Source organism: Pleurodeles waltl, chromosome 4_1, assembly GCF_031143425.1.
Source record: "Pleurodeles waltl isolate 20211129_DDA chromosome 4_1, aPleWal1.hap1.20221129, whole genome shotgun sequence".
NCBI lineage: Eukaryota > Metazoa > Chordata > Amphibia > Caudata > Salamandridae > Pleurodeles > Pleurodeles waltl.
In genome coordinates this window covers 1,018,249,078-1,018,274,154 of record NC_090442.1, presented here as the reverse complement: position 1 = coordinate 1,018,274,154, position 25,077 = coordinate 1,018,249,078, and the positions used below count along the sequence as shown (strand labels likewise).

Sequence of the window (25,077 nt, the reverse complement as noted above, 5' to 3'; positions counted from 1 at the left end):
ACAAATATTGTTTGGTCTCAAAAACCATATATTGACATAGTCTCTGGCATAGAAGGGAACTACTTTGTGTGCAGATGTGCTCCTAGTTAAAGGGCAGAATGCCATCACTCACAGTGAATTTGGCCAGTTGCTGCAGTGGGCAGACTCACTGCCCTATCATGTATCCTGTAGCGAGCAGAAGAAAAATTTGAATGACACAATAGCAGATCAATGGATCAAGAGGCCTAGTTGACAAACCCTATAAATAAGAATATTACACATATAATTTTAGTAAAATCAAAAGGTCTTGGCTAACGCAGGAGTTAAAAAAAAAAAAGACATCAAGGTCCAACTAAAGAACCTTAAATAGCTTTCAGTTCTCAGCTCATCGGCTGAAGTTCATCATTAAAATAATCTTCGCTTCCTCAAAGCTGGAGTAGCGCGGTACTCCGCTCCTGCTACTGGAATTCTTAAAGGTTTGGTCGAGTCTTACTTTTCATTCACTAATGGATTATCAGACATTAAACCATAACCTCTTTGTTTCTTGATTAAGGCAACAATGCCTACCTGGGACTCCACACAAGTCAATTCCGAAATGTCCAAAAAGCAACAGCAAGGGAGTCCTGGATGCACCAAACTCATCATATTAGCCTTGATAGACCAGGATTTCTATTGCAAAGGGGATCACATTTAAATGAGTTTCCAACTGCTTGCTACACAAACGTCTCCACCTCAAGTCAGATACAGAGTGAAGTCCTACTTACTACATCGCACCCACCAGCGGTATGCAACACATTGTGAAAACAAAACAAAAACATATTCTGAAAAATAAACACATTTTTACAGTGTTAAAATGATAAATGGCATAGACTAGCTTTTTAAAACTACACAAAATCTCAAACGTGAAGAAAGACATGTATTAAGGTCCCAAATTAGTTCAACAGTAGTTTCCTCAATAGTGATATCAAACATTGTCAGGGCCACGCAATAGCGCTCAACAAAATACCCACATAAAGAAACTTTATTTTGTATGTGGTTTTGCAAAGCATTGTACAAGGCACTGCAGCTGATTCAATGCATAGAGCATTTGGGGATCCAGGAAGAGTCTAGTTGCCTTGGCGAGTCTAAAATCATGTGGGCATTTTGCTTGTTTTCCCAGTAAGTCAGAGTGTTTGTTCCAAGCCTTTGGATGTGAATGGCTAATTGTAGTTAGGAGCTCAGTGAACTACCTTGGAATGTTTAGATGTCTGAACATGTGGTGTCCATCCACAGTCCAGTGGTGTCTAGGTCAAGGGTTGGTCTTTGACGCAAGATCAGTCAGCTGGGGCAAGCAGTTTACAGATTCAGGGTTTAGACAGTGGTGTAGGGCACCTCGGAACGCTGCCCCTATTGTTACGGTGTTTGGGGTAGGTGGACCGTCCATTCCACTTGCCTATAGGGTGCTCTCTGAAATCATCACCGGGTGGGTCATCTGGTCTCTTCTCAATGTTCAGATCTTCATTAAGTTAAAGATGTTGTGGGGTACGAACCATCGTGAAGGTCCTTGTACAAAGATCCTTCTGTTGAGATGTAGGACTGGCACAAAATGGGACGAGATACAAGCCATGGCTGTAGTACAAGGGGAGGCATTGATGTGATTTGTATGAGTGCTAAGACAGGGTTGGTTCGTTGGTAGTCAAATGGGTCAAAGTTGTAGATTGTCAATTTATAAAGACAGGAATTCTAGCCGGAACAAGCATATTTACAGCACTGGCCATCAGGTATCCCTTTAGTGTCCGGTTCTGGATAGGTGTGAGGGATTATTTTTCCAGAAATTGAAATACGTGGTCTGTTTCCAGGGTTTTCTTTCTGCAAGCAAATTGTTTCCTTCAATTTACCAACTCTTTGCCCCGTTTTGGTTTGCAAAGATCCACCATTCGATTTTGCGCTTGTTAGCAGTTTAACAGCTCACAATAGCTAATGAGTGTCCCGGTGTCAATTCTCAGCTGGATGTTGGTTAGTGGGGCGCAGTCTGTAGCTCAGAAGGGCCCGAGTGTACAGAGAGAGAGAAAACCAAGGACGCACTACGGTTACTTGACTAGCAATGCAGGAGGCTGGCAGGGAGCACTGACTTTATCCACATTAGTCTGATCTGGTGAGTTATTTGTCTGTAACCTTAGGGGTTTGGTGGCTCGCACTGTTACTGGGCACTAAGGGCCATATGTACGAACACATTTTCCCATAGACACAGAATGGGTAAAACCCTTTGCTACATCTGCCCCTAAGTGATTGCGCTAAATACAAGCTTAGAAATTATATATTCTCTCAATATACATTTACTCATGCTAGAAGTAAGCATCTTGTGCGACTTTTGAGGATTACTGCTGTACTGGTTGTTGGCTTGGCAACACGAGATGGGTGCTACTGAAGATGTCATGATTCTTTAGCTTGTTGACAAGCTCACATCCCTGGTTTTCGCAGCATCATAATCACACTTTACATACAACAAGGGCAAGCAGGCATTGTGTACGTGCCGAACTTGCTTCGATTCACATCCTGCACTCTCACTCCAAAGAACAGCAGCAACAGGAGGGGGTGGCGAAAGAAGGAAGGCCTGAAATATAAAAGAGCACCCTAATATCCGTTCAAAGAACCTCAAGCATGTATAACATAAACCAATACAATTGTTCATTGTGGTGTCATGGTTCACTGATGTGTCCAAAGACTGGTCAGCGATTTAAGCCAAAGACGTTAAATTCTGCATAAAGTCAGCCACTGTAGTAACAGCTGATTAAGTACGGCAAATTGTATTCTCAAATAAGTATTACTGCAAAAAAGAGCTATCGTTTCACATGCCCCTAACATATCACATGGCGTGCAAGAGAAAAGGTGAAAAAAACAGTTCGCACAGTACTCACAAAATAGACAGATCAATCATTGGTGGATTAATCCCTTTAAGAGTTATATGCATCAAGGGAAAGATCCTGGATTCAGATTGAGTTGAATCCGAAAGCAATGAAAAAATCTTTGGGAACTGATAGGTGGGCTATGCGAACTGACTTTCACATCCAATTATCTTCTGCTTAACATTTTTCTGAGTTTACAATGGAATATCAATTTATTTTGTAGCTTCTCTGTTCACAGCAAAAACATCAATACACAATGGAAGCATTTAGTCTTGTAATAAAATGACACAGTAAAAACATCTTCCACAACATGGAAAGATAAAATCATTGTTCCCCTTGCCAGGATACCTTTAAAAACGTGCAACATCTTCCTTTTCAATTTATTTAAGCAAATTCGTTGAACAGAAAGGATCTGAAGACGCTAGAGTTTGTCATTTAATTCAGAAAGTGTACCAGTGTAACAAAATAGAATTTTTATGCCGAAGCCACAAAACTGAATATGGAGCGATTCAACTATGGAAACCTACAAAATATGCATTTCTTGCATGGACCTGCTTGAATATTTAAAAGTATAATTCAACTTTCCTTCGTCTGATCAGTGGTAGCAATGTTCCCACTGATTCCTCACGCGGCGAAAATACCCCTGAAGAAGCTGCACGAATGGACTACTATGATGCCTTTGAGCTACTTTTAAGCGAAAAAAGTAGCAATCCCCCGACGACTCAATCCTCGTCATTCTCTACTGTCATCTACGAACCTAGAAAATGGAGCTGAATCCCCTAGTTTTCCTGAATTGAATTCTATATTTTGCATTTCCCTGCACTCAAAGACTAATGGCGGATCAAAAAACACTCTGCACTTTATGTTGCAAGTCATGAGATTATGTCTGTTTTCTCTGCTTATAATTCTTCATTGTAATTATGCATATGAGCTGTATGTAAAAGTAGGTTTGTCAAGATTATGTCAATAATTGATAAAGAAAAGCAATTTAATGGAAAAGAATTAATGATAAATTTGACTTTTTGTTTTGACTAGCTGATCAGTGGACCAGGTGACGTGCATAAAGACAACAGTTAGACTTCACCTTTTCATGAACAGCTCTTCTGTTGGACGGCTGGACCAGCACCTTGAATCCCTGGTGCGTGAGCTCTTTCACATGTTTTGGTGCAAGGGGTGCTCTTCTTTCCCATGCATTGATGTCTTCTCTTCGTATCGCGAGCACAGGTTTGTGATGGAGGCATCTTGCCTGCAAGACGCGCACATAGCCCTTCTTGTGCCCGAGTAAGCGCAGCATGGTTACACCTAGAAATAGCAGAAACCAATGAAAGAATACTTTATCATTAGGATGCAGCTGATAATGCATTGTAGCTCTTTGAAATCTGCCCTAACAAGAAAGACATTGCAGACAATCAAAACAGAAAAGCCCCCCATACAAACCATGCACAAGCATCATAGATGCAAGAGTTTCATGTCCAAGGACTGTCTATATACTTATGAATTGATTGGTGTTCAGTCAGCTTAATAAATTATCAAAAATTGGGCTTTGCCTTGTAAATACATTTAATTTTGCAGGTCACATGCATTAAATTCAGAAGCATATGAGAACGTTATCTCCTTTTCTCGGACAGTCTAAGATGCTAGTGACTATTCACAGATCTAAAGGCAACCAGGACCAACCTGGGACAAAAAATAGACCCAGGCACAAAAATCACGTGGCCCTGTTAGATGGTTAAAAAAGTGGCCTATGTTTGTAAATTGGGGCACTTTTGAACTTGTAAATAGACATTGTATAGGTGCTTTGCAAGGTATTTAAAACCCCAAAGCTTTGAGCTTGTTCCAGGCAATATTTGTTTTAATTTCAGATAAATCAAAAGGAAAAGCAGCTGACCATAAAACAGGCCCACAAATATCCAAAAAACTAGTCTACTCACTAACCTTTCAGACCAGCCCATCACACGCAAATTATGCTATAGGCGACCCTGACCTGGAAGGCAACGGTTTCTTCATTTTATAGGAAGAGGGAAGTGACGTCAACATATATAAGGCACCTTTCAAACTTACCTTTCCCACCTGGCTGTGCCTGATATATAGAGATATATTGTGCTACTGTGCAAGATTTTTGAAAATATGCATGTAAATTATGACATAGCCGTCGTCTGCACCCAGTTGTAAAATCCAATAAAGAGTTATCCCAGATCACCAAAAATGGCAATACCGCTGCCAGATATTTTGTAAATCATCTATTGTATGAGTACCAATATACTCCTTGTCTATGAGAGTAGCCGCTAAGAGTAAGATATTTGAATGCTTTCCTTGAATGAAATTGAGTGCAGTATTTACAGCATGGCATCCAGTAAATACCATTACCATTATGTGCGGTAAATACTGCATATTCCAAGCATTCCCTGAAAATGGGGAAATACAACAGGAATTGGTCAGTTCAGCATCAGACTGAAAAACACTTGCAGACATTGTGGCACAACACCCAAAATTGTTTGAAGCATAAGGTTGAAAGTTTAAGCAGAAGAGGATTTTTCTGCACATGGATGAAAACAAATGCGGACACAATCCTACATCAGCGTATTGCTTTTTTACGTAAAAATTGAAAGCCCAGCTGGACAAGCGGCAAGAAACTAGACATAAAGAGACAAGTATCGGCAACACAAAAAGATCTGGATTTAATGTGCTGATGACACAAAGACAGGCATGCAAAATATGCAAAAGTTGTTTTTCTGTGTCTCTGAACAACAGATCTATTTCTGGGCCTCCTATATCTGGGCCTTGATTTCTACTCTCCAAGCTTTCAGGGCTACAATTTTGTATTCCCTAAGCACATTGTGCAGGTGCCATGCTGCATCACAGTCAGCCTTGTCCCTTACTCACAATTCTTTGAGGGTCCATGAGAGCCCTAAGGTGGGATGAGACAATTTTGGATTCATTTCTAACTGTCCTGTATTCCATCCAAATGCTTTCAAAGTACAAGCGACTATTTGCTATCTGGATTACAACTACTAAAAAAAAAAAATCAATATATGTTGAATTCCAACCTTTGTGCCTGGGGAGACCTCAACTAATGTGATCTTGACAAAGGCATCTATTCAGGAGCGTAAGTGGTTAGCCGAGGCAGAGTGAGGCTTTCCAATCGACATCCAGTAACTAACACCCCATGGTCCTCAGCTCTGCGGTCTAGGTAATGGGTAGTTCATATTTTGATAAGGATTTATGCGATAGGAAATGTTATGCTCAGGGAGGTAAGACTTCTTATAGGGTGCACCAACAATTTTGGAACAGGTATCCAACAACATCTTATATTTTTTCTAAATCTATAAAAGCAGGCAAGCAAAAATAAGAAACTCAGGGTGTTTATCATCCTGTAAGACTGCAAGATTTATCTGAATTATCGATGAAATGGAGAACATCTGGCAAGGTCTTCTGACCGGAAGACTAACCCGGACGTGTAATATTCAGTGACTACCCGTAAAAAAAAGGGATTCATCACCCTAGAGCCTAAAAAACACTACTCTACACCAAGAGGAGAAAAAAGACACAGCCAGAAATTATCTGACCAATTGGTGGTCTTTACCCCCGAGAGACACCTTTTCTTACAATCTTCTTACAGCTTTATCAGAAAAGATTCAGGACCTCAGGGAAGGGACAGCATATCAATAAGCTATCCAATGCACTAAACCAACATGACCGTAAAGTACAATACTGACACTGTGAGATGCAAACTAAATTTCTGCCCCTAGATTTCAGATTTGTTTTCAAAGTTCTGAATAAATTGCTCACAAAAAAGTTTTAAAAGCTCCTTAATTTAGGAGTGTATAACAATTCAAAAAGAGAGCATACAGACAAGTTATAACATCAAAGAAGAGTTTATATTATTAAACATTGATCAACAGTAAGAAAAATTGCACTGGGCTTCCATGGCAGAATCTTTTCGCTCTTAAAACATCTGTAAATAGCGTAAGGCAAACCTAGCTCTGACATAAACTACAAATACATTTCTTTAGAATAATCTACGGTCAATGGTGTAGCATCTCTTCTAAGGGCAACCCACCCTCCATTTTGAAGGTTATAAAAAGGATGATTTACGTACAAACATGACTTTTATACTTTCATATTCTGTCACACCCAGGGCATAGATACTCTATGCTCAAACAGTGTTTCGGTCCCATTTGAAACTGCACTGCCAGTTTTAAATATTGACTTAATATGAATTACTACTCACACTTTTAGGAAACTGGAATAAAATCCAATAAACATCACATGAATATAAATAATCTCTTTTTATCTTACATGACACCAAATAATTATCATTTGCTGCATTATTGTGGAATGTCATGTTAGTGTTCTATAGTCCAAGATGCTGGGAGTGTTCTCTCTACAGTCAGTTGGCGGTTGACAAGTGGCTGGAGAGGGAGCACTGACAGCGTCAATACAACAAAGCACAATAAAAGCTTATATCCATTGTAACGGAGTGAGGAACATCCTTAATTCGCAACACAAACTTCAAGAGCGACGAGGTGGCTAGATTCATCTCCAAGAAGTACAGTACATAAATATACCTGACTGCTAAAAAAATAAAACAAGGGTCTTAAATCTACAGTATGCTAAATTTCAATTCATAGTTCAGGAAACTTGATACAAAGGAGTGATATGTGGTGGGAGGACAGGGTTAAGTCTTGTAAGAATTTGGGTTACTGGTTGAGGGAGTGAAACCCTTCAAGCAAGAACCACAACCCTTGTCAGGGTGAAGGAGCAAGTAAACCCCCAAATAACCTGTGCTCAACCCTCAGATAGCTTGCCGTAGAGCAGTATACTATACATTCTTTCACATGGCGATTGTGATCTCTATGACAGTCAGGTCAAATGTAGTTCAGACAATCACATTACTGTACCAACATTTATGTGAAGATGCTCACTGGTAGAATGAAAAACATTCTCCCTAGGTAGTATTCTCCTATGTGGGGAAAAAGTGGGTTTTATCAAGCTTCATCAGTATTTCAGTAATAGTGGAAGAGTAGTTAAAGGGGAGGTTGACACTAATGTCTGAATTCTTAAAAAAAAAAAAGAAAGGAAAAAAAAAAAGGGACTTTGACACCTTGAGTTGGACCATCATGGTAATGGTGAAACGTGGATGAAGGTGATTACTTCTTTTGGTGTTGGCCAGTTACAGAAGGTGAGCATAATGGTGGGATGTAAACAGTGAGGGTGTGACAAGGACAACCCTGTGTCCCACTGCTGTTTAAGCTAACTATAGATTAAGGGCAGATAAGGAGATCAGTGGAATCAGTTTTAGTCCAGGGACACCGAACACATGTTGTCTGTTTGCAAATGACGTAATTTTTCTACAATACTCGCTAACTCTATCCCCAAGTGAAAATTATTAATTAGATGAATATCGGGCAATTTCAGGCTTTAAAATAAACAAGCAGCAATCAGAGTCGATTCCATTGAACATGGCAGAGCACAAAATAACCTACCTTACGGACGAGTCCTTTTTTGTTGTCAATAACCAACAGGGTCAGTATTATGTGGCCAATTGAACACCAAGATGATGAACTTTGCGGCAGCAATATTTCTTAAATAATATAGGATATTGGAAGGGACTTAAATAAAATAGGCATAACTTGTACACCTCCTGCTTTTGAAATAAAAAAAATAATATATTCCCACTATGTTTATACATTTTTCAAAACCTGCTCCTAAAAATACAGAAGTAGATTTTCTGAGGTCCATGTGGTAGGACAATAAGTTGAGGTTAGCAACAAAGATACTAGCATCTCCCAAGAAGGGTCTGAAATTCCCAGATGTCAGGGACTCTTATTAGGCTATCCAACTGGGCCAAGTGGAATAATGGACTCTCAGAAAGTGAAGCAAACATTGGAGCCATATGGATCGGGCAGTGGTGTGAAGAGTACTGAAGGTTGTAATGTGGATACTCAGAAGTCTCAAGCTGCCAAATTTAGTCAGATCATTCAGATAATCAGATCTTTTTTATAGGTCTGTGGTATACTGCCAGAAAATAATTATCCTTTGCCTCTAATGCCAACTGATTTCTCCCTAGCAAGTGGAGAGAGACTGATGGACTCCAGTTGACATTCCAGGGTGCATATAACAGGTCATTTGACGAATCTAGTCTATTTTGAAAAAGCAGAAAATGAGAGATTTAGGCATTAACATTTATACACTTGAATTATAACACCCTTTGGGGGCATGATCACCACTTTCACGGAGACAAACATTTGGTACAGGGAGCATGAATAAACAAAACTAAAATAAAATAAATTAGAGCACCCAGGAGAGAACAGATTGTTAGTACATGTTGTGGTGGGAAAGTTACTGCACAAGAAAATATCAAGAGGAAAATGGTAAGGCTTGTGGCAGGGACGCATAGTACAGCAGCGAACTGCAGCAGAAGGGATCTGATTTCAAGGTGATGACAGGGTGGTACTAGACCCCATTGAATATTTATGAAATGCTGCAAAGGGCTACGGATTAGGGTTGGAAGCTATTGGTAATCGTTTGACAAGCTACACACATTTAGGGCAACTGCAGGACAATGCATATATGACACCCACAGCCAGGACATCAGACTGAAGACCAAGAAGAGTACAAAAGAAAAAACAAGACAGCTGCACTTTACCATCTATGCACCCATAATCAGAAACAACATCCCTTTACCATTAGGGCCACTGCAATCTGCACCAATCGAGGAAAGAATTGTAAGAGCACTTCTTTGAAAAACACTACGCCATAATGGATTAAAGTCCACAAACCAGCTACCTCTCCTTTCACCTGTTGACTTCATGCTCGTCTTTGGAGCTATACAGTGCTCTACTGCCTTTTGGCTAGGTCTGTACTATAGAAATTCCTCATACATACATAGGCTAGCAGCAATTAAGGGAAGTGTTAGAACTGTTCTTCTGACAGACATATCTTAGTGATTCTATGACTTGGACTGGGTATATGGGGAAAAAGTAAATACTAAAACATGTATAGTAATATATTAAGTTTTTTTCATTGTGTAGGGAGTGATAGCCACGAACTGGAAGAAGCTTACAGGACTCTCTGTAGAGATGGCATCTGAAACTATGGAAGAAAGCTGCAATGGAAAGACTCAACCCATCTGAACAAAGATAATAAAAAATATTGCTGTGTGTTATGAAAGGACACAATAGTGAACAGCCAGGTCTTTCGTAATCAGGGTCCTACATGTTTTTTGATTGGTGGTATATTGATAATAAGTGGGCTTTTGCACTTTGGAGGAACCATTTCGCTCTATATTCATTTTATGCCTCAGGAAACCAATAATTATGTGCCTTATGCCTGCAATGTTTGGAAGTAGGAGACATTGAGGATAGTGAGAATGTTCATTGAAACTCTGCAATGGGTTAAATGCTAACCACAATTAAGACTTTCTGGGGATAGGTTTGAGCTTATCAACTTGAGTGCACTGCTAGAAGCTAAATAATGGAAATTAATTACCTACTTTTGATATTTTAACACAGATAGGCCCTCATTATGATATTGGCGGTAAAAAACGCCTTCTGCAGCGGCGACGGGCGCCAAAAGACCGTCGCCGCAGCTACCAGGCGTCCGCTGTATAATGACCTTCTGGCGGAAATCCAGCTGTGGCCATGCCGGCAGATGGCGGTAAGGTGGCACTGCTGCAACCAGCAGCACCACTCCAGTAGACCGCCGCCAGCCATATTATGACCCATAATATGGCCTGGCAGTGTTCTGCTGGCGGACGCTGCTGATGGCAGCAGTGCCCAGTCCCGTCTCCTGCCGGAGGACCCCCTAAACACAAGTAAGTGGGTGCTCAGACAAGGGAGGGGGTGGGGGGTGTTGTGTGTGTGAATGTTTGTGCATGCGTGTATGCGGCTGTGTGCTTTGTGTTGCATTTATGTGCATGTATGGAGGTGTGAGTGCGTGTATGTTGTGTTCTGTGTATGCGTGTCTGCATGAAAGTGTGTGCAGATGTGTGTGTGAATGGATGTACATTGCATGGATGCATGTAGGAATGGGTGTATGTGTGTGAAGGGGGGGCTTGAATGTAGGGGGGGCTTGGAGAGGAAGGGGGGTGGGGAAGACTTCTGTCAGTGACAGGGAAAAGATTCCCTTTCACTGAGAGTGCCTACCGCCATGGTTTTCGTAGCTGTAAGGAAGCCACGGAAACCATGGCGGTAGGTGGGGTCATTATCCTGCAGGCGGTACAGTGACGGCTGCTGGGCTGGAGATTGATATCTCCAGCTCGGCAGCTGTTACCGCCGTGGCGGTCAGTGTGGTACATTGGCGGTTTGGCTTCGGCCTGTTGGCAGTACTTTCCACCATATTACCACTGACCACCAGGGTCATAATGAGGGCCAAAATGCCTTTCTCATCTACCTAGGGATTTTAGGAGTGCTGCATTCATCTTAAGTTTGCTTCTCAGCGCTTGGTTTATGGGAGGAGGTACCAAGTGAAAATACTAACAGGAAGGCTGTCCTGCATCTCCTTCAGTGCTGCTAACAGTCAAGGAGGAGTTTGTGAATATTGGATTAATCAATGTTGATGCACACAGCAATACATTCATATAAAATAACAAAGTTGCATAACCACTATTAGATTTCCCCGTCGTGAACTCTTCATCAACTCCGACATGTAGGTACATCTGAGACCCAGGCCTGAGGTTACTGAGTGACAGGTCACAGGTAGGGTAACACTTAGCTGGCAGGCAAACGCGCAAACAGAAAAACATAGATCAGATCCCACAGATAGGCGCAATGACACTACAATGATCCCAGGAGATTGGCCCAAATAAAACACACATGACCTGAGGGGTGCCTGCATTCCCAAAACATAAAGATAGAGGCCACATGTAAATAGGTACACTCAGCCAACCAGAGCACAGCACACGCAGCAACCAAGCGCCCCTCAAGCCGGACATCTGGACACATACTCGATGATCCAAATGGTGTCCATGCAAGGTTGAGGCCCACCTGCACTTTTTATCTGGAATTGTAGGTAGGACTCAATGACAACTGTTCGCCTTTTAACCAAAAAAGGAATGTTTTTATTGCTTTATGGTATTCAGAGAAATGTATAAAAACCTATTGCAATCCGATGTACATTGAGAGACATTCTTCAGACCCCGATCCTGTAACTGCTCTCCCGGCCAGAACGTTTAATTAAACAAACTATTCCTATTTTGCCAGGCACCTCTTGTGTTTGGTTTTTTAAAGTAAATTCACATTTGAGCAGCAAGTTCAGACTGTTCTTTTGTGCTTTGAGTCATGGAAAGGCCTTAGTAAGGAAAGACTCACTTTCAGGTCTCATGCATCATCGTTAGGTCTTGCCTGAGACAGCATGCATGTGTGGCTGCTTGTAATAATCTGATTCAAGCGGCAGCCTCCAAGTCTTTTTACACCAAAAACTGCTTTATTTTCTGTGTTTCCCACCTAAAACTACCGCTACTTTAAGGTAAGCCAATGGAGAAAATACATTCCCTCAATATTTTTTGTCACGATCTCCCATTTCCCAGTTTGCAAATGTTGTTCTGTATGAAACCATCAGAGTTGAAGCTTGCACTTCTCGGTACTTCCATGAGCGCAACGCAAACAACTAGCAATAATGAAACTTTGGGGCATGTGACTAATTCCCGAAACATACATGTTAGCCACCTGTCACTTGTGATAATGACAGTGTAAACATGCTTCCTTCATTTAAGATTGTTGCCAGACAGCATGTGTTTTTTTCTGAATTATGTTTGCAATGTATCACATTTACTTATTTGTTGGTTTCCTCATAATTTAGAGGATGTTTTTATTTATCATTAAACACACAGTGATTTCAAGAGTTTATGTTTCACCTTTACCTAAACCCCTAAAATCCTCTTTGCCTCTACCCACTCCTAAACCCTAAAATCACTCTTACTTGCCTTTACCTCTACCCAGTCCTGATGCATAAATTTGCACGTTACCTCCCTTTACTTTTACTCACCCCTAAACCCTCATGTCACCTCACCTGCCTTTACATTTACCCACCCTTAACTCTCAAGTAACCCTCACCCTGTTTTACCCCTACCCTTCTCGAATCCTTGAGTCACCCTCAACTCCCTTTACCTCTACCCACTCCTGAACCCTCAAGTCCCCCTCACTTTCCTTCGCCTCTAGCGTTCCTGAACCCTCAAAGCACCATCACCTCCTTTACCTTTACCCAACCTTAAAACTTAAAATCACTTTTTTAAATAACATAACAAGTATGCCATTTAACAAAAATACTTACCTGTATATTATTTTGTGGTAAAGGTACAAATAGTTACCTGTGCGGTAAAGGTCTTGTTTGGTAAAGTCTGTGAAATAAATGCTGTTTCTCCTCAGGCGGGGTACATCCCCCAACCTTCCTTAAAGACTTTCCCCCTATCACTCCTAAATGTTTTGGGCCCACTGTTAGTTTTTTTAAACCCTTCAGTATGTTTGATGGGCACCTTTGCCTCTTTAACAGACTTCCCTGTCCTTCCCTCCACACCCTATACTTTAGGTCTCGACTGAGACAGCGCATGAACTGTCACTTACAAGACATTTTGTTTTAAATACAAGGGGGGGCGGATTGGAAACTGCCAATTGCTTGCCAATGGTCAGCGTCAACATCAGTCTAATTTTATTACTTCTCTTTAGTCAGCAAGTGCCAGCTTCACTTCCTCTTTGAGTGTTAGTCCCTACCCTGGAGCATGGCCCAAGTGCTGCTTCCCTTGCCCAAGTCCTTCCACTGCCCATCACTTTCAGATATATTTATTTTTCCTTTTACTAGCTTCCCCTTCTTCCCTACCCTCTCCTGCATTTTTGCTTGCTCTCCCATCCTCTCCCTGTGATGCTGCTTGTTTTGTATGCCCCTCCCCAGTTGTTGCTAGACCGTCCACCCCCACCTCCTCCTTTGTTGATTCCTCACACCTGTTACACCACAGAAAAAGTGCTCAAAAGTCACTTCAACAGGTTTTAAGATACTACAAAGTTGCAAATGGGGCAGCGCTTCCTGCGCAGTATGGTCTTTATGGTGCTGTCTTTATGTTGGGCCAACACGGTAAACTTCAGCTCAGAAGTAAGATAATTATTTTTTGTTTTTGGTGCATGCTGAAAATAATTCCACACTAGGAAAATGGACTGCTGTTTTCTAACTTTTAGCCATGTCGCCCAGAAGCCACGCTGCTATACAACGTGCCTAAAAGAAAATGAACAAGCATTTGCAATGCAAAAGGGCTCACATTTACTTGAATTGGAGCTATTGGCATTGTAAATTTATAACTGGACTTCTTTTGCCACATTAATTGTTCAACCCTGCCACATATTTTGGTCCTTTCTGCCACATAATTCCAGTGGCCCTGAATATAACTAAAGGGCTAGTAGGCCTACTGGAACATGTTTTCAAATAAGGCCTTTAAAACACAAACTGCTTCCAGGTGCAAAACAAAAGTTCCACTCATAAGAGAGGTTACAAATACACTGAATGGTGGGATGGGTTATTTTGGGGTCCCCACTAACCTAGTGTGGGACCCGAGAGTTGATCTAGACAAAGTGCACATTGTGGTGAACACATTTTGAAGGTGGTCCCGTTGTCCTAGGACCACCACAGCATGAGTTATGAGCAAAAAAGTTTTGTAAAAGGAATGCCCTGCAAAGCATTATAGGGCGAGTTTCCGAGTGCCACGATTATTGTAGTATGTTGACTCTGCAATACTCAGAACAGCCCCTAGAGGACCCCACAACAAAAATAGAATTTTAAGAAACGTGGTCATGTAACCATATAGTTAGCCCCTAGAGGGCATAACCACATGAAAACAGAATGGCAGAATAACATGCAGTGCAACCATATATTTAACCCCTAGAGGGTGTAATGCATTACACATTTTCAAGACTCGCAGGCCTACTACAATGATATTACAAACAAGACCCTTCAAATACAAAGTACTCCCAGCTCTAAAACAAAAGTACAAGCCATGAGAGAGTTTAAAAAGACACTGAAAGGTGTGTGGGGTTATTATTTTGGGGTCCACCACAGGTTGAGTTATGGGCAAAAATGTTTTGTAAAAGAATGCTTGCAAAGCATTATGGGGCAAGTTTCCAAGAGCTGCAAATATTGTAGTATGTTTACTGGAATGCTCAGAACAGCCCCAAGAGAACACCACAATAAAAATAGCATTTATAAGAAACATGATCATCTAACCACATAGTTAGACCCTAGAGGGCATAATCACGTGTGAACAGAATAGAAGAAAATAATACAAAGCAAGCATATATCCTAGAGGGCATTGTGCATTACACATTTTCAGAGCTGGCAGGCCTACTGCAACAATATTACAAACAAGACCCTGAAAAAAAACAACTACACTCAGCTGTAAAACAAAAGTTCCAGCATAATAGAGCTTAAAAAGACACTGAATAGAGGAAAGGTTATTATTTTGGGGTCCCCACTAACCTAGTGTGGGGACCCAAAGAAGACATGGACAGAATGAGTGTGCCGTACTGAACATTTTGTTGGTGGTCCATTTGTCCTAGGACCCCTACAGCCTGTGTTATAGGCAAAAAAAATTGTAAAAGAATGCTTGCAAAACATTATGGGGCGAGTTTCCCCAGGTGCAGTGAATATTGTAGTTGCAGCTCTCCCGCAGTGTCGGGAGAGCCCCTTTGAGGATTTCTGTTTCTTTTTTTCCAAAAAGCATTTATCAATTACAAGTGTTTTTGTGAAAGCTAGGGAGTGTGAAGGGAAGAGCCAAAAGAAATTAATCTGATTAGGTAACAGTGTGAACAAATTGACCAGTGCTTCAATACCACAGATGGAGTTTGCGCGGCTGTTCTGCGCTGTGAGCATCATGGCCGCCATGGAGCACAAAGAGGTGAGACAAAAGAAAAAAATAGTTTGCCCATGCTGAAGTATATTGGTTATCATGCAATAATCAATGTAATAGAGTCAGTCTGCGAGGCGGTAACAAAACAGACCCAAGGGGAGACAAACGTAAAGCATTTACTAATGACATTAGGGGATTTTTGAGAGGCAAGCCCACGAATGAGTGAAAGTGATGGGCATGAGACGGGCACGGTTAAAAGCCCACAGAATACTTGCAACAGGTGGAAAAGTGTTTGTGCTCTCGACCTAGAACGGGGCTAGGTCTTCCATAGAGGAGATCTACTGTCTTTGCTAGTGCTCGTTTTTTTTCTTTTGATGATGCTCGTACTAAATACCCGTGAATACCAAATGCCAAAATATTTTCATTGGTGACATATCAGTTTTTGCTGTGGGAATAAAAATTCTGAGAGTCAGAACAAATTGAAAAATCTTGGTCAGCAAGTTTTCAACACGAGGTCATTGAATTCCAGGGAATTGAGATTACAACGGGCGTCATTTTCTACTGAGTCAGCGGTTTGGCACCCACCCAGTGCTGTAGACACAGGCACAACTGATTCATAAAGTATTGCTCGAAGGTGCTGTATTTCTGTCTCTCATTATTAATGGGATTTTTGGCTCTCGTTCATAATTGGGGCCTCCACCTATTCTAAAAACCATTTTAAGACAAAAATAATTTTACTACGGGAAACAAATCTAAAGAATGAGAAAAGAATAATAAAAATTAAAAAGACAAGGAGAGCAGACTATCAGAGTGAGGTTATGTCAGGTGACAAGAGTGCGGGCACGTCTGTATGGCGAAGGTACGTCTGCATGGGCGACGGCATGCTTCCGGTGTCAATCAGATGTCCAAGGGGGGGTTTCAGCAGTGTGCGCTCTAGATGTGAAAAGAAGAATGGCCGGAAACTTCAAATGAGTTTCCGTCTAAAAAGAGAAAACGGGTAAGAGGCACTCATGTCCCACATGCAAGAATTAAAATGGCCACAATTGAGATCGGTGGCATAAGGAAAGACTTTCAAAAACACTTGTGGTAAGTATCAGAAAGCAAGGCCGAGCACTCTCTTCTCTACAAAAAACGAAAACATTACTGGAAAATGGCTTAACTTATGTGAGAAATATTAAGAGAAGGTCATTCGGTCAAATATTTCAACAGTGTGAGAGCAACAAACTTTCTTGTGACAAATTCCAAGTGACCTGGATGATTTATTCAATCTTCTAAATAAAAGAAGCGTAGTGAATACACACCCCCAAACCCCGCGATCCCCCTTCCCAAAAGCAGAAGGTCAACCTCTTGGAAGTCCTTCATTTTTTACTTCTGATCTCTATAAAACCCCATAATAAATTACCTAAATAACTCATTCCTATCCATCTCTCTTCACGACGCACCCAATACTACCGATTCCCAATTGCAACAAAAAAAAATCGGGGCCAAAAACGACCTTGCATGCACTCTGTAACCATGTAATCCTGGCAATTAGTCCGGTTACATCCACTGCCAACTATGATCCTGTGCCAGTTTATATACATGCCACCGATACCATAAAATCAGTCATGAAAAACCCCAGAAAACATGAAGACACTTTTTTTTTTTATTAACCCAGGACAACATCAAAGTTTTTCTAGAAAAGCTATGCATTACTACAAGCGCATCCCAAGTCAAAAAGGGCAGTTTAAGAAATCACGCACGTGTCTAAAAGGTTTTTACCCTAGGGCAAAGTTGCATTATTTTCACAGGCTCTTGGCTTAGTTCTTCACAGTCAAAATCACTTAATTACATCGTTGCTCTGTTACAGAAATTGTTCTAAATAAATGTACTGTGCATCTAGAAGCAGTGCTTTAAATGGAATTCCGTTGAACTGATCAGCATGCAAGGCTCATTTCATAAAGTATTATAAATTGTCAACAAAATGTTTTAAAATATTGCTGGATGTTCCAAGTTGTCGTTAGAGTCTCCTGTATTTACAGTAAGTTACTATGAAGAACGCAGAATATCTTCTTTACCAGGGGGCATTCCTGTTGCAATATGTATCTGCACACTTAAAACAGAAGTGCCTTCAGCAGGCACAAGATACATTGGATCTCTCAAAATGTGAACATAATACAGAATCAAGTTCAAAATGTAAAAAACTCACAACCTATATGAACATCCATTACATGTGAAAGCAAGAGGGTGCCTGATACTTTGGACAGAGAGCGAGAAGAAACAGGTCCTGGGCAGAAAATCAAGAACAATTTGCGGTTTCCCATGCCGAGGTTCAACGTCCATTCCTTAATGTAGCTTCTAATGCAGCACTGCCTAATCCTATCCGCACATGAGATCTCATCCCGCTGTTCGGAGGCCTACTCAGTGTGGTGTTCTGTTCCAGTTAGCACAGACTGCAATTTACAGGACTACCTTCCAGTCGGATTGTGGGCTGGGATACTGTTGTCTTTTGGTTCAGTGTTCAACACCCCAAAACAACTACAACTGAGGTCCCTTCCTGTATTCTTCTTTTCAGTCACAGCGGACTGAAATTATTCACTTTGGCTTTTTTTTTTAGAAATCCACAGTTTCTATAAGCTGGTCGACTTACTTTCAAACACCTCACAAAAATAACCCTCAATGTCTCAAAGAGGGTTTGGGGGGAGCCGAGGTTTAACCCGGTCTCCCCCTGGGCTTATCGGGCAGGTGGGACGGGCCACAGGGAGATCAGGGAAATCTATTGGTTAAGTAGACAGGATAGGTCCTTGGGGTGGTTATATAAGGAGTGGGCTGGAAGTAGGCGGCCTCTTTTGGCCATTGTACACACCCAGGAGGCGGTACTGTTTTTGGGCCCACCCGCCCTCCCTTTAATTAGTTTTTGATTTGGTTAATTTTTGATTTTTTGATGGTAGGAAAGGGTGGTTTTATTTGTTTCCAGATATAAATGTTTTTTTTTGGCTTAGTTAGGCTATAATAGGGCAGGTTGTTTTCTGCATGATGTGTACTAATATTTATTGCTCTTTGAGTATTTGGTGTAGTTTGCTCATGCCGCTGGTAGGCAGGTCTGGTGAGGCGGGGGATTTACACGGAAAGGCTTTGGGGGGGAAGGGGATGATGACAAAGATTTGAGGGCAGGGAGGTTTTAGCAAGGGGCACGAGGGAGGAAAGGCATGGGTAACTGCAGAAGGTGGGCAGCAGGACAGATGGGGAAGGGATTGTTCAAGGGCGATTTGGGGAGTGGAAAGTTTAGAGGGTGGGGGAGGGGTTAGGAGAGAAATATTGTATAGTGAGGTTTGTAGTTTTGTGAGGCAAAAAGCCAAGGTTATTGTTTGATACCAGACCTGTTCTATTAAAGCGGCCTTTTGTCCCTTACAACGAGCGTCTGTGGTTTGTTCCCCCTTTCCGCCCGACTTCTCTTCAACGTCAAGTTCCAGAATCTTCCTGGCTTCATCCTCAAGCTCGGTCTCTTGCACTGTACCTCTTGACACCTGATCTCAGGCTACCCTTACAGCACGCTACTGACTGCACCACTAGGTGCTCCATCTCAGATGACGCTCCACGTTCATCTTATGTCATTTCTCTCTATTTTGTTCATGTTGTGCTTCACTCTTCAAGCAAACTGTCAACATGGTGTGGTGATAACCTCCCAGGACATCCTTACCCAACTTTCACCCAGGAGTCTGTTTTTGTACAGAACCTGGAAAACAGGCAAGCATGAACATGAATGTAAATATATTTCAATTCCGCTTTCAAAGTGGCTGTTTATCAGTCCTTCAGTATATGGGATTGCTTTACGCCCATGCACTTTCATCTAATATCTCAAGTTTCTTCCTTTATATATTTAGCTACAAGGGTTCTTTCCAGCAGCAGAATCGCTGCATTGGGGCCTAACTGGATAACCACGCATACTGTGAACCTAAGGGACGTCAACTTCACAACCCTCAAGCACATCCTATCTGCGACCATTGCGTGTGGCTGTTCATGCCAACTACCTACTTAAATATAGCACAGGGGGTGTTTTTTATTAGACTCACAGCCTAGCTACAACACAAGAATCTCTCTAATCAGAAAGTGAGCTGCCTGTTAAATGTGCATGAGTGATGGGGCGAGTTATGTCACGCATCAAGGTGATTGGAAAAAAATAATGTTGGGACATGGGGAAAGGTTCCCCTCGTGTGTGGGAATCAGAACAATTTTATTTTCAAGTGCGACTGATGAACTGTTACTGTAGAGTGCACTAGAGATGGTGCCTATTTTCACTCCAAGGTATGATTCAAGAAGAAATGCTGCTGTTCTGAATACAGGTAATAGGATCTGCCTCTTTAAAGCCAACCCAGTCTCACAAAATATTGGCTCGGCTGCAATGCTTTGTGTGAGCTTTATCGATCCGCTATCAGGAAGACCTCAGGGCACCGTTACAGTTACCTTGGCACATCCGAGTGACGTAAACCTTAGACTGGCATTCCAAGATCTTTGTTGATGAGGTAAATCATGGCTCAAGACCCGAACTGACACCAGGCTTAATTACCAGTATTAAAGGCAGCAAGAAGCCCTGTGGGTTTAGCCAAGGAAAAAAGAAGCAGTTTAAAAATACGTTGTTACGGGGTGCAGGCTGGCACATGAACAGAGATATGTGCCTTGGCTTTGCATTCCCGAAGCTCTAAAGGTCAGGTCAACTCCTATAATGATTATATTCTGGGCAAACAGAGTTTATCATTATGTTCATTTGAAGTTGAGGGGCTCGTAGAGATCTGCACTAGACAATGATGGCCACGTTGATGCTTTAAACCAGGGCATCGTCTGCCTACAGGAAACAGGGTATCTATATGTTCCTACGTTTCTCGTTTTTTTGTGTGATTTGAAGTCTTTGCTTGTAAACCCACTCCTCTTGGAAGAAGAGCAGAGGATCTTGAAAAATATATGTCAGAACTGGTTGTAACTGGGGATTTCAACCTGCACCTTGTCCAAAGTGATTGTGAATATGATTCAGTCACGGTCACCGAGCAAGGTTCTGTTTGGAACATTCTCCCAGCTCAAAGAGGGTATTCTAGGTCAGGCATCTCCAACAGGTAGCTTGCGGACTACTGGTAGCTCTCCATTTATCTGTAATTCTACTTTTTACAGCACACCCTATAAAATTAGAAGCATTAGCTAGACTGAATTAATATAGGTTTACTAAAATTAAAAAACGCATTCCAGATTAACATGTATGTACTTTCTGGATTCATAAGCGGATATTTGGAGAAAAATTAGTGATTTGCAAAATATATTTGAGAAATAAATCATGTGACATTGGGAAGACTTATTGCTCATATTAATACCTTGGTGCTGAGGTGCTGCTGGTATGCCTGTAATGTACTGCCAATGAGGCATTACAAATTCATAAAGCCTTTTTTTTTTACGCTACTGCTGGCAACCCTGCCTGATGTACTGAGTTGATCACTGCTGACAGTCTTGCATAATGTGACCACTAATGAAATATTAGCCTATATGGTCACAATTACAACACTAAGAAATGTAGTAGCTCAGGATGATTTTCATTGAACATAAGTAGTACTTAGCTCAGAATTGGTTGGAGACCCCAGTTCTAGTTTGTAACGGATTAGATACCTATGACTCCCTCTTTTTACAGGCACTGAACTCACCTACCTTCTGACAATCAAATTGTTCATCCAAACTGTTAGTGCTGCAGCAGATTCAAACGTGCATGAGACATTGGCAGGAACCAAGGTAATTTTGGACTTAGTCTCATTATTCCTTCTACAAATTTAGAACAACTTAAAAAAAAGAATGCAATACAAAAAGCTACATGGCTGCTAAGCAATTGGAATTGTGAAGCCCTACATGAAACCGTCAAAACCAAAGATGGGAGAAGATTTTAGAATATCCTAACTTTACAAAATGGAAAACAGATCTTTCGCAAAGCCAATAGCTTTCCTTTTAATTTATGGGGGACGAATGACACAATATTATACCAAAAAGAGAATAAAAGCTCTCCCAAAAACATAAGGAACCGCAGCAGGCTTTTTGTTCTAACTCATCCTCTAAACTTTAGTGGTATACACCAAACAAGTAAAAAGGGTAGTTGTCAAAAGAAGGGAGGATGGTGTGCTCCCAGTCCCAATAGTCTATCATCTAATAAATAGGTGACCAAAAATGCCTGATTTCATAACATACTGTGGACCCCTGGACAATATCACGGCTATGTCCATAGTGATGGAACATCACACCTGCTTTATGCAGAGTTTATTAATTTTAACACAGCTTTTAACTGCACAAATCATATCTATCTCTGGAAAAAAATGACTTGTGCAATCCCTCCTTTCCTGCAGAAAGCAATGTAGTCTCTGTTCTGTAGGATATGGATTCAATTAAACTTAGGAGACAGTTCTTATCTTTCACATAAAATACCCATAAACAATGGTCTGAAACAGGTTTGTGTGCTAGCCCTCGCATTATTTAATGTATAGGAGGCCAATATGCAACATAGCATATTGGATGACAGGCCTTTCCTCTACAACTGGTTGGAGGCCACTGTGGTTATTACAATATGTCGATGACACAGGCTTGCTAAACAGGTCCAATATAGGTATGGAAATGAGATAGCAGTAAACAACTCTAAGTCAAAAGTGACTACTTTCGGCCTAAAAATAGTAAAGAAAAGTAAACGGTACCTAGGTGACAGATATATAACATCCTATCCACATACAGGTACCTTGGCATTTGGCTTCAAGGAATGGTAAGCCACTGTATTTATATAGCCACTCAAAAATGTAAGCAACTTCATTTATGTTTGTCATAGGGAAAACTACTTTGTGATCAAGGCAAAATTTCTCCCTTCCATGACATAGGGTGCGGGGCTTTTGGGGGAAGTTGTCAGAAGGTTTTGATGTGATGCAGAGTAACCTTTTCCATAAGCTTTTTAACCTTCTAAATTAATTAGCTAGGTCTCAGATAAGGATTGAATTCCGACTATTAAGCCAAACAGAAACATATCAGTCAAACTTCTGGCACTGCTGGGGGAACAGCAAATAACAATTCTTCAAAATCCACTGTGTAGAAAGAGACACAACGTTCTGCCTCCAATCCTTTAGCCTCAAGGATATTGAGCTCTCTGGAGTCCTTAAACCTAAACCAAGTCTGGGAAGTGGACACCACCCATACTGCTTCCAAAGCTTGTGTCAAATACGATCTACATTTAGGGCCTGATTACGACCTTCGCAGATGGGATACTTCATGACAAACGTGACAGATATCCTGTCTGCTGAATTACAAGTTCCATTATATCCTATGGAACTTGTAAAATGGCAGGCGGGATATCTGCCACATTTGTGACGGAGTATCCCATCTGCCAAAGTCGTAGTCAGGCCCTTAAAGTCTTTTCAGAAGGATTCCGTAATATTGTCAAAAAAGCAGTCTGCCACTTTCACCGTTCTATTTTAGGACTAGGATCATATGGCATTATGTGTATCACGCGCTTTCCTTTTACAAAGAGATAAATCAGGCTACGCTTTATGCAGCTTGACATGGGGGAATGTAGGTGGAGGAGGGAGGAGAAAGTAATTTTAAGGTTGTGCTTGTTATGAGGAAGTGCAAAAGAAAGCCTGCTACATTTAATTTGCTGAAACCGCTTTCATACAAAGAAGGGATCCTTTTGTTAAGACGAGCCTTTAGGAGGTTGGGTGTGCGACATTGTTAAGAAAGTGTAATAGGGTATTCGAACAGCCTCAATATGCAGATAATAAGTGCCTTTATAAAATTTGTGAATGCTACTAATACATGGTTAAGAGAAGTGGAATCCATGGGTAATGAATGTCGCCTTGATCAATTTTTCCTCTTAGTCTTGTCTATAAGCCAAGGTGTTCGTTGTGCTATGAACATTTTACCATCCATTGACTTAAGTTATTTGCCATTTTTGGCAACATTTAGGAAGGATTTCCCCTACTATGACTGTATTAGGTGCGCAAAGCAGTGCAGAAGGGACTATAAAGGATTTAAATAGTACCGACTTAAAGCCATTAAATGTTTTTACAGAAAAGGTTATGATGGAATCTGATAATCGGTTACCAGGTGATAGAGGCAATGGCTATGATTCATTTTCTTTTTTAGATTCTGTATAGGAAAGGTGCCTTTTTCTGTGTCTTTTTGATGGATTACCAATGCTGCGCGTTTAACAAGTTCTACTGTAGTTTTAACATCATCATTTCATAGCTATTAAGGTAGTTTTTTCGAAATTTCATAACAGTTTGATAAGTGGAGACCATATTTTAGGGACTGCTACCCCAATGAGTCTCCTGCTTTTAGAGTCTGGACAGATGGGTAGGTAACTTTCTCTTTGTGGACCCCACCATTAGAGCAAAGGGGTCAGGGTGTTCGTACCCTGGCCCTTTTTTTTTTTTTTTTTTTTCTTTTTTCTGGAACTCGGCTTCAGCCAAGTCACAAGATTGCTGACAACTCTTCTGTTGCTTAAGTGTTATCAGCCAATCAGATCTCAGTACGAGATCGGGAGGGGTCGTGAATCCTCTGTGTCATACATATATATATATCTCAAAACAAATCCCTTTCAGGGTTAGAGTGCCACATAAATTCTGCAAAAAAGAATAGAGAACTCTGGGTAGTTTCCAAGTTTAGGTGGAGAGCAGCTCTAGTAAGAAGCACCCTGCAACACCAGCGACACTCTAGATTTGCTCACCTCAAATGTCTGTTTATCTAGCAAAGTTTGCGGCACTCTAACCCTGAAAGGGATTTGTTTTGACTTATACTGGGTGCTCCCTTGTGTCTGGACAAAGCTAAACCTCTCTGATGAGCTCTAATGAGAGCGAAACACGTGTCAGGGGTTGCTTTTACTCATTCCAGGTTGGCTTGAACGGTATTTGACCAGTCCAAAGCTGTAATACTGTGCCTGGAGTGGTAAATGGCTTTTGTCATTTTACAGCTCGGCAAGGCTGACACTGTGTCAAACCTATGCTTAGAGACTTTGCTGTACAAATGGCAAAAGACTTTGTCCCTATCTAGCTCGGCATGGATAGCACTGTGCTGATCCAATGCTTAAAAACTTTGCTAGATAAACCGACATTTGAGGTGAGCCAATCTAGAGTGTCGCTGGTGTTGCAGGGTGCTCCTTACTAGAGCTGCTCTCCGCCTAAACTTGGGAACTACCCAGAGTTCTCTGTTCTTTTATGCATATATATATATATATATATATATATATATACACACATACATACGTACATACATACATACACACACACACACACACACACACATTTTGATTTTCTTAAAGTTCTAAAAAACCACTGGGCGGATTTAAACCAAATAACAAAAAATGGCTCTTTCTGGACCAAGAGCTACCTTTCTGCTAAATTT

The 25,077-nt window shown here is 41.2% G+C and overlaps 1 protein-coding gene across 1 annotated transcript in view; it reads right to left on the bottom strand.

The window, feature by feature from the left end:
• The window catches only part of AASS (aminoadipate-semialdehyde synthase), a 332,460-nt gene that overhangs the window by 291,895 nt on the left and 15,488 nt on the right, over positions 1–25,077 (bottom strand). Inside the window, exon 2 of the mRNA XM_069229897.1 lies at positions 3,949–4,166. Within this exon, the coding sequence (XP_069085998.1) occupies positions 3,949–4,158 (210 nt within the window). The 5' untranslated portion in view covers positions 4,159–4,166. The remainder of the gene's footprint in view (positions 1–3,948; positions 4,167–25,077) is intronic.